The sequence below is a fragment of the Pleurodeles waltl genome, chromosome 3_1 (assembly GCF_031143425.1).
Source record: "Pleurodeles waltl isolate 20211129_DDA chromosome 3_1, aPleWal1.hap1.20221129, whole genome shotgun sequence".
Taxonomy (NCBI): Eukaryota; Metazoa; Chordata; class Amphibia; order Caudata; family Salamandridae; genus Pleurodeles; species Pleurodeles waltl.
Genome location: NC_090440.1, coordinates 1,720,600,609 through 1,720,610,990, shown reverse-complemented (window position 1 = coordinate 1,720,610,990; position 10,382 = coordinate 1,720,600,609). Strand labels below are relative to the sequence as shown.

The 10,382-nt window shown below is 51.3% G+C and overlaps 1 protein-coding gene across 7 annotated transcripts in view; it reads right to left on the bottom strand.

Moving 5' to 3' along the window:
* The window catches only part of FN1 (fibronectin 1), a 169,419-nt gene that overhangs the window by 67,859 nt on the left and 91,178 nt on the right, over positions 1-10,382 (bottom strand). For all 7 annotated transcript variants that reach the window (XM_069225626.1, XM_069225627.1, XM_069225629.1 and 4 more), the window contains exons 19-20: positions 5,774-6,046; positions 4,726-4,992 (exon numbers count right to left, since the gene is read on the bottom strand). In XM_069225626.1, the coding sequence (XP_069081727.1) occupies positions 4,726-4,992; positions 5,774-6,046 (540 nt within the window). The remainder of the gene's footprint in view (positions 1-4,725; positions 4,993-5,773; positions 6,047-10,382) is intronic.

Genomic DNA, 10,382 nt, shown 5'->3' with positions numbered 1-10,382 from the left:
TGTTAGTTTTAACCGGGTAAGTAAGTCACTTACAGGTTTCAGTTTTGGTCCAAGGTAGCCCACCGTTGGGGGTTCAGAGCAACCCCCAAAGTTATCACACCAGCAGCTCAGGGCCGGTCCAGGTGCAAAGGTCAAAGAGGTGCCCAAAACACATAGGCTTCAATGGAGAGAAGGGGGGTGCCCCGGTTCCAGTCTGCCAGCAGGTAAGTACCCGCGTCTTCGGAGGGCAGACCAGGGGGGTTTTGTAGGGCACCGGGGGGGGGGGGGGGGGGGGGGGGGGGACACAAGTCAGCACAAAAAGTACAACCTCAGCAGCGCTGGGGGGCAGCCGTGTGCAAACACGTGTCGGGTTTTCAATGAGAGACCAAGAGGTCTCTTCAGCGATGCAGGCAGGCAGGGGGGGGGCTCCTCGGGGGTAGCCACCACCTGGGCAAGGGAGAGGGGGCTTCCTGGGGGTCACTCCTGCACAGGAGTTCCGTTCCTTTAGGTGCTGGGGGGGCTGCGGGTGCAGGGTCTTTTCCAGCCGTCGGGAAGTGGAGTTCAGGCAGAGTCGCGGTCAGGGGGAGCCTCGGGATTCCCTCTGCAGGCGTCACTGTGGGGGCTCAGGGGGGACAACTTTGGTTACTCACAGTCTTGGAGTCCGCCGGAGGGTCCTCCCTGAGGTGTTGGTTCTCCACCAGTCGAGTCGGGGGTCGCCGGGTGCAGTGTTGCAAGTCTCACGCTTCTTGCGGGGGGAGTTGCAGGGGTCTTTAAATCTGCTACTTGAAACAAAGTTGCAGTTCTTTTGGAGCAGGGCCGCTGTCCTCGGGAGTTTGTCTTTCTCAAAGCAGGGCAGTCCTCCAGAGGATTCAGAGGTCGCTGGTCCCTTGGAAAGCGTCGCTGGAGCAGGTTTCTTTTGGAAGGCAGGAGACAGGCCGGTAAGTCTGGGGCCAAAGCAGTTGGTGTCTTCTGTTCTTCCTCTGCAGGGGTTTTTCAGCTCAGCAGTCTTCTTGTAGTTTCAGGAATCTAAATTCTTAGGTTCAGGGGAGCCCTTAAATACTAAATTTAAGGGCGTGTTTAGGTCTGGGGGGTTAGTAGCCAATGGCTACTAGCCCTGAGGGTGGGTACACCCTCTTTGTGCCTCCTCCCAAGGGGAGGGGGTCACATTCCTATCCCTATTGGGGGAATCCTCCTTCTACAAGATGGAGGATTTCTAAAAGTCAGAGTCCCCCTCAGCTCAGGACACCTTAGGGGCTGTCCTGACTGGCCAGTGACTCCTTGTTTTTCTCATTATCTCTCCTGGACTTGCCGCCAAAAGTGGGGGCTGGGTCCAGGAGGCGGGCATCTCCACTAGCTGGAGTGCCCTGGGGCATTGTAACACTAAGCTTGAGCCTTTGAAGCTCACTGCTAGGTGTTACAGTTCCTGCAGGGGGACCCAGAGCAGGCTTTGTTTCTGTCCTCAGAGAGCACAAAGGCTCTCACCGCATGAGGTCAGACACTCGTCTCTCAGCAGCAGGCTGGCACAGACCAGTCAGTCCTGCACTGAACAATTGGGTAAAATACAGGGGGTATCTCTAAGATGCCCTCTGTGTGCATTTTTTAATAAATCCAACACTGGCATCAGTGTGGGTTTATTATTCTGAGAAGTTTGATACTAAACTTCCCAGTATTCAGTGTAGCCATTATGGAGCTGTGGAGTTCGTTTTTGACAGACTCCCAGCCCATATACTCTTATGGCTACCCTGCACTTACAATGTCTAAGGTTTTGCTTAGACACTGTAGGGGCATAGTGCTCATGCACATATGCCCTCACCTGTGGTATAGTGCACCCTGCCTTAGGGCTGTAAGGCCTACTAGAGGGGTGACTTACCTATGCCACAGGCAGTGGGAGGTTGGCATGGCACCCTGAGGGGAGTGCCATGTCGACTTAGTCATTTTCTCCCCATCAGCACACACAAGCTGGCAAGCAGTGTGTCTGTGCTGAGTGAGGGGGTCCCTAGGGTGGCATAAGACATGCTGCAGCCCTTAGAGACCTTCCCTGGCATCAGGGCCCTTGGTACCAGGGGGTACCAGTTACAAGGGACTTACCTAGGTGCCAGGGTTGTGCCAATTGTGGAAACAATGGTACATTTTAGGTGAAAGAACACTGGTGCGCTGGGGGCCTGGTTAGCAGGGTCCCAGCACACTTCAGTCAAGTCAGCATCCGTATCATTCAAAAAGTGGGGGGGGTAACTGCAACAGGGAGCCATTTCTTTACACATATATACTTTTCAAATAATTCACATATAGCTATTTTCAAACTAGACAGTGCAATTTTCACAGTTCCTAGGGGAAGTAAGAGTTTGTTAGTTTTGCAGGTAAGTAAAACCACCTACGGGGTTCAAGTTTGGGTCCAAGGTGGGCCACCGTTAGGGGTTCAGGGCACCCCCAAAGTTACCACACCAGCAGCTCAGGGCCGGTCAGGTGCAGAGTTCAAAGTGGTGCCCAAAACGCATAGGCTTCAATGGAGAAGGGGGTGCCCCGGTTCCAGTCTGCCAGCAGGTAAGTACCCGCGTCTTCGGAGGGCAGACCAGGGGGGTTTTGTAGGGCACCGGGGGGGGACACAAGTCAGCACAAAAAGTACACCCTCAGCAGCGCGGGGGCGGCCGGGTGCAGTGTGCAATCACATGTCGGGTTTCCAGTGTAAATCAATGGGAGACCAAGGGATCTCTTCAGCGATGCAGGCAGGCAAGGGGAGGGCTCCTCGGGGTAGCCACCACCTGGGCAAGGGAGAGGGCCTCCTGGGGGTCACTCCTGCACTGGAGTTCCGATCCTTCAGGTCCTGGGGGCTGCGGGTGCAGAGTCTTTACCAGACGTCGGGATCTGGGAAGCAGGCAGTCGTGGTCAGGGGGAGCCTCGGGATTCCCTCTGCAGGCGTCGCTGTGGGGGCAACTCTGGCTACTCAGTCTCGTAGTCACTGGGGAGTCCTCCCTGAAGTGTTGTTTCTCCACAAGTCGAGCCGGGGGCGTCAGGTGCAGAGTAGCAAGTCTCACGCTTCCGGCGGGAAACGCAGTTGTCTTGAAGTTGCTTCTTTGGAAACAAAGTTGCAGTCTTGGGTGAACAGAGCCGCTGTCCTCTGGAGTTTCTTGGTCCTTCTAGAGCTTCTTGGTCCTTCTAGAGCAGGGCAGTCCTCGGAGGATTCAGAGGTCGCTGGTCCTGGGGAAAGCGTAGCTGGAGCAGTTTCTTCAGAAGTGGGGAGACAGGCCGGTAGAGCTGGGGCCAAAGCAGTTGGTGTCTTCGTCTTCTCTGCAGGGTTTTTCAGTTCAGCAGTCTTCTTAGGTTGCAGGAATCCGAGTTCCTAGGTTCAGGGGAGCCCCTAAATACAGAATTTAGGGGTGTGTTTAGGTCAGGGAGGGCAGTAGCCAATGGCTACTAGCCCCGAGGGTGGCTACACCCTCTTTGTGCCTCCTCCCAAAGGGAGGGGGTCACATTCCTATCCCTATTGGGGGGGATCCTCCATCTGCAAGATGGAGGATTCCTAAAAGTCAGAGTCACTTCAGCTCAGGTTGCCTTAGGGGCTGTCCTGACTGGCCAGGGACTCCTCCTTGTTTCTCGTTATCTCCTCCGGCCTTGCCGCCAAAAGTGGGGCCGTGGCCGGAGGGGGCGGGCAACGCCACTAGCTTGAATGCCCTGTGGTGCTGTAACAAAGGGGGTGAGCCTTTGAGGCTCACTGCCAGGTGTTACAGCTCCTGCAAGGGGGAGGTGATCAGCATCTCCACCCAGTGCAGGCTTTGTTACTAGCCACAGAGTGACAAAGGCACTCTTCCCATGTGGCCAGCAACATGTCTCGAGTGTGGCAGGCTGCTAAAACCAGTCAGCCTACACAGGTAGTTGGTTAAGGTTTCAGGGGGCACCTCTAAGGTGCCCTCTGGGGTGTATGTTACAATAAAATGTACCCTGGCATCAGTGTGCATTTATTGTGCTGAGAAGTTTGATACCAAACTTCCCAGTTTTCAGTGTAGCCATTATGGTGCTGTGGAGTTCGTGTTTGACAGACTCCCAGACCATATACTCTTATGGCTACCCTGCACTTACAATGTCTAAGGTTTTGCTTAGACACCGTAGGGGCACAGTGCTCATGCACTGGTGCCCTCACCTATGGTATAGTGCACCCTGCCTTAGGGTTGTAAGGCCTGCTAGAGGGGTGACTTATCTATACTGCATAGGCAGTGTGAGGTTGGCATGGCACCCTGAGGGGAGTGCCATGTCGACTTACTCGTTTTGTCCTCACCAGCACACACAAGCTGACAAGCAGTGTGTCTGTGCTGATTGAGGGGTCCCCAGGGTGGCATAAGATATGCTGCAGCCCTTAGAGACCTTCCCTGGCATCAGGGCCCTTGGTACCAGGGGTACCAGTTACAAGGGACTTACCTGGATGCCAGGGTGTGCCAATTGTGAAAACAAAAGTACAGGTTAGGGAAAGAACAATGGTGCTGGGGCCTGGTTAGCAGGCCTCAGCACACTTTCAAATCAAAACATAGCATCAGCAAAGGCAAAAAGTCAGGGGGTAACCATGCCAAGGAGGCATTTCCTTACACCCAGTACCATACACATAAGAGATTACCTTTTCTGCTAAGGGACATTAGGGGGGAGCAAATTATGTTCATGTCTGCTGTAGAGGGCAACAGTGACATTGAAGCCTTTGGTTCATGGCAAGTGCCTCCTCCCCCCCACCCCCCTACCCCTCTCTCCCCGTGCAATACTCACAGGTGCTGAAGACTCCGGTCACTCTGGGGCTCTGCTGACTGCCCTGTAGGGCCACCAATGTGACTGTGTATTCTGTCCCAGGAAGCAAGTTTCTTAGGGGATAATAGCGAGTAGATGGAGGAATAGTGAACTGCTGTGGCTGGCCTCCTCTGGTCTGAGTCAAGGTGAGTAGGTACCCAGTGATTGGTGCACGTGGTGCAATCCAAGCCACCTTGGCAGTGGCTTCAGTTATGTTGAGAAAACGAAGGCCAGTGGGCTCATCAAGCTCTGTAGAGTAAAAGCAGGTAACAATTAGCAAACCTAGTGACTATTCCCGCAATCAAAACTCTAAATACACAAATCATGAACCTCTGCTCTGCAAATGTGCTACAGACTGGGTACCTAAAATGAGTTCCATTTCTGTATCAGATCCAATAAAACCGACTTTCTGCTTTCTATTCAATCACATACTTGGGGATGTTCAGCAGCATTAGGGAATTGCTCATTTCCAAACAAGAAGGTTCACCTGAGAAGGCTGCTACAGAGTCTCCTACACCTCTTTGCATCCCCAAAAAGTGTGTTATCTCCCTCTCACCAGGAGTTACCGATTAGCAGCCTTTACCTCCACATAGATAATCCAAAATAACTGAAGGGTAGGAGGACACTGAAGTCCAACTTAAATGGAGCAGGTTAAGATAATGCACTTATTGCTTTATCAAGATTGTGTAATGTTTTGCAGGGAGGAGTTACCCTCACGTGCAAAATGAGTGAAACATTACTCATTTCTATGAACAGGCATACAAGCAGTGTGGCAAGTAGCCGCTAGTGTATGTTGGACTTGTGTGCCTTCAAAGACTTCCGTTACCCTGTATGGCAGCTAATAGGATCTGATCATGCTATTTAAGCCTGGATGAATAATGATTTGTGGCCCACTGTCCAGGACACTCAGTTTGTTACCTAATGAATGCAGAAAAGGAGATACACGTGTTCTGCTAATCGACTTCAAGTCTAAAACGACCATGCTGCAAAGGTTGCTTTACATTAGTACCGCTTCTAATCTCCCACTTACTGGTTGTGCGTTCCCCAATGAGGGGCGGACTCTCCTTTCCACGGTTCACTGCGTAGATCTTAAATGAGTATGTGGTCCCAGGTAGAAGCCCAGTCACTTCAGCAAAGGTATTCCTGCTTACAGGCATCTGTTGGCCATCTTGACCTGGGAGATCAAGGGGATTCACAACCACGCGGTAGCCAGTCACTTCACCCTGGGATGGAGTCCACATGATGGTTATCTTCACATCAGTCACTTCAACAAACTGCAGATCAGTAGGTGAAGGAACTTGCACTGGAAAGAGAGGAATGGCAAATTTTAGAGTACCAAATGGCCAAGCATGTAGGGCCAGGAAAAAGGTGGACCTGCATTTAAGACTCAACAGCCCTTCCAGCTGTTTTGAGCATCAAACTCCTCACCAGCCCCCTTTGGCTTTTTCCTGGATCCATAGCATGACTAGTAGCCAGACACTGGTAGGTCTGTCTTCAAAAAACTACAAGGTATAAACCTATATCAGTTTCTCTCGGATTTGTGACCAGAAATGCCTAGCAACAGACCAGAGTAAGCCAAAAGTACCAGTTCAAAGGTGAAAGTTGAAACACGTTTTTAAACACTACAGGATTCACTTTAACCTAAAATGTTTAAAAAGGAAAAATCAGGCCAGGATAGCTCACTAGTTCAAAATCCGTGGCACTTTGGAACCATCTGGAAAAAGGACTAACAATTCTTGCACCGCAGAGCTATGGATTTTTTTTTTGTACTGCTTAGTGTGTACCTACTTACACCTGAGCACTCAGCAAAACAACAATCAAAATAAACCCATAACTAAAAAGTCAAATTTTGGTATACAGGCCTGTGAAATCACGACGGAACAAACAAGGGGATGAGTACTTGTAGGAAGTTGGCTCTGTATGTGCTATTTCAAAGTAAGGAATAGCATGCACAGAGTCCAAGGGTTCCCCTTAGAGGTAAAATAGTGGTAAAAATAGATAATACTAATGCTCTATTTTGTGGTAGTGTGGTCGAGCAGTAGGCTTATCCAAGGGAGTAGTGTTAAGCATTTGTTGTACATACACATAGACAATAAATGAGGTACACACACTCAGAGACAAATCCAGCCAATAGGTTTTTATATAGAAAAATATCTTTTCTTAGTTTATTTTAAGAACCACAGGTTCAAATTCTACATGTAATATCTCATTCGAAAGGTATTGCAGGTAAGTACTTTAGGAACTTCAAATCATCAAAATTGCATGTATACTTTTCAAGTTATTGACAAAGAGCTGTTTTAAAAGTGGACACTTAGTGCAATTTTCACAGTTCCTAGGGGAGGTAAGTTTTGATTAGTTTTACCAGGTAAGTAAGACACTTACAGGGGTTCAGTTCTTGGTCCAAGGTAGCCCACCGTTGGGGGTTCAGAGCAACCCCAAAGTCACCACACCAGCAGCTCAGGGCCGGTCAGGTGCAGAGTTCAAAGTGGTGCCCAAAACACATAGGCTAGAATGGAGAGAAGGGGGTGCCCCGGTTCCGGTCTGCTTGCAGGTAAGTACCCCGCGTCTTCGGAGGGCAGACCAGGGGGGTTTTGTAGGGCACCGGGGGGGACACGAGTCCACACAGAAACTTCACCCTCAGCGGCGCGGGGGCGGCCGGGTGCAGTGTAGAAACAAGCGTCGGGTTCGCAATGTTAGTCTACGAGAGATCTCGGGATCTCTTCAGCGCTGCAGGCAGGCAAGGGGGGGGTTCCTCGGGGAAACCTCCACTTGGGCAAGGGAGAGGGACTCCTGGGGGTCACTTCTCCAGTGAAAGTCCGGTCCTTCAGGTCCTGGGGGCTGCGGGTGCAGGGTCTCTCCCAGGCGTCGGGACTTTAGGTTCAAAGAGTCGCGGTCAGGGGAAGCCTCGGGATTCCCTCTGCAGGCGGCGCTGTGGGGGCTCAGGGGGGACAGGTTTTGGTACTCACAGAATCAGAGTAGTCCTGGGGTCCCTCCTGAGGTGTCGGATCGCCACCAGCCGAGTCGGGGTCGCCGGGTGCAGTGTTGCAAGTCTCACGCTTCTTGCGGGGAGCTTGCAGGGTTCTTTAAAGTTGCTGGAAACAAAGTTGCAGCTTTTCTTGGAGCAGGTCCGCTGTCCTCGGGAGTTTCTTGTCTTTTTCGAAGCAGGGGCAGTCCTCAGAGGATGTCGAGGTCGCTGGTCCCTTCGGAAGGCGTCGCTGGAGCAGGATCTTTGGAAGGCAGGAGACAGGCCGGTGAGTTTCTGGAGCCAAGGCAGTTGTCGTCTTCTGGTCTTCCGCTGCAGGGGTTTTCAGCTGGGCAGTCCTTCTTCTTGTTGCAGGAATCTAATCTTCTAGGGTTCAGGGTAGCCCTTAAATACTAAATTTAAGGGCGTGTTTAGGTCTGGGGGGTTAGTAGCCAATGGCTACTAGCCCTGAGGGTGGGTACACCCTCTTTGTGCCTCCTCCCAAGGGGAGGGGGTCACAATCCTAACCCTATTGGGGGAATCCTCCATCTGCAAGATGGAGGATTTCTAAAAGTTAGAGTCACCTCAGCTCAGGACACCTTAGGGGCTGTCCTGACTGGCCAGTGACTCCTCCTTGTTATTCTCATTATTTTCTCCGGCCTTGCCGCCAAAAGTGGGGCCTGGCCGGAGGGGGCGGGCAACTCCACTAGCTGGAGTGTCCTGCTGGGTTGGCACAAAGGAGGTGAGCCTTTGAGGCTCACCGCCAGGTGTGACAATTCCTGCCTGGGAGAGGTGTTAGCATCTCCACCCAGTGCAGGCTTTGTTACTGGCCTCAGAGTGACAAAGGCACTCTCCCCATGGGGCCAGCAACATGTCTCGGTTTGTGGCAGGCTGCTAGAACTAGTCAGCCTACACAGATAGTCGGTTAAGTTTCAGGGGGCACCTCTAAGGTGCCCTCTGTGGTGTATTTTACAATAAAATGTACACTGGCATCAGTGTGCATTTATTGTGTTGAGAAGTTTGATACCAAACTTCCCAGTTTTCAGTGTAGCCATTATGGTGCTGTGGAGTTCGTGTTTGACAGACTCCCAGACCATATACTCTTATGGCTACCCTGCACTTACAATGTCTAAGGTTTTGTTTAGACACTGTAGGGGTACCATGCTCATGCACTGGTACCCTCACCTATGGTATAGTGCACCCTGCCTTAGGGCTGTAAGGCCTGCTAGAGGGGGTGTCTTACCTATACTGCATAGGCAGTGAGAGGCTGGCATGGCACCCTGAGGGGAGTGCCATGTCGACTTACTCGTTTTGTCCTCACTAGCACACACAAGCTGGCAAGCAGTGTGTCTGTGCTGAGTGAGAGGTCTCCTGGGTGGCATAAGACATGCTGCATCCCTTAGAGACCTTCCTTGGCATCAGGGCCCTTGGTACTAGAAGTACCAGTTACAAGGGACTTATCTGGATGCCAGGGTCTGCCAATTGTGGATACAAAAGTACAGGTTAGGGAAAGAACACTGGTGCTGGGGCCTGGTTAGCAGGCCTCAGCACACTTTCAATTGTAAACATAGCATCAGCAAAGGCAAAAAGTCAGGGGGCAACCATGCCAAGGAGGCATTTCCTTACAGTACTACTCAGTAAGCATCAAGGTTACATACTGATCACAGATTGGGAAACCGGATTAGCTAGTTGACCAGTCTTTACAGATGTCCACCCCCCCCCCCCCCCCCCCCCCCCCCCCCCCCCCCCCCCCCCCCCCCCCCCCCCCCCCCAACCTACTGGCTGCATCTTTATTTCCCTTGATCGAATTATACTGCAAACACAAATGGGGTAAACTCAGTTTGTATATTCCTTGTAAGGTGTAATTTGAAGCCTCCTGTTCGACAACTATTAAGTTCATGCTAAATTTATTTCATTTTCTATAAAGCAGGATGGTTGAACTATTACGACTTTGATTGGGGTGAAAATTTGAGGAGCTAGAACTCACATGATAGATTTTAATAAAACATAGGTGTAAGGAAATGCCTCCTTGGCATGGTTGCCCCCTGACTTTTTGCCTTTGCTGATGCTAGGTTTACAATTGAAAGTGTGCTGAGGCCTGCTAACCAGGCCCCAGCACCAGTGTTCTTTCCCTAACCTGTACTTTTGTATCCACAATTGGCAGACCCTGGCATCCAGATAAGTCCCTTGTAACTGGTACTTCTAGTACCAAGGGCCCTGATGCCAAGGAAGGTCTCTAAGGGCTGCAGCATGTCTTATGCCACCCTGGAGACCTCTCACGCAGCACAGACACACTGCTTGCCAGCTTGTGTGTGCTAGTGAGGACAAAACGAGTAAGTCGACATGGCACTCCCCTCAGGGTGCCATGCCAGCCTCTCACTGCCTATGCAGTATAGGTAAGACACCCCTCTAGCAGGCCTTACAGCCCTAAGGCAGGGTGCACTATACCATAGGTGAGGGTACCAGTGCATGAGCATGGTACCCCTACAGTGTCTAAACAAAACCTTAGACATTGTAAGTGCAGGGTAGCCATAAGAGTATATGGTCTGGGAGTTTGTCAAACACGAACTCCACAGCACCATAATGGCTACACTGAAAACTGGGAAGTTTGGTATCAAACTTCTCAGCACAATAAATGCACACTGATGCCAGAGTACATTTTATTGTCAAATACACC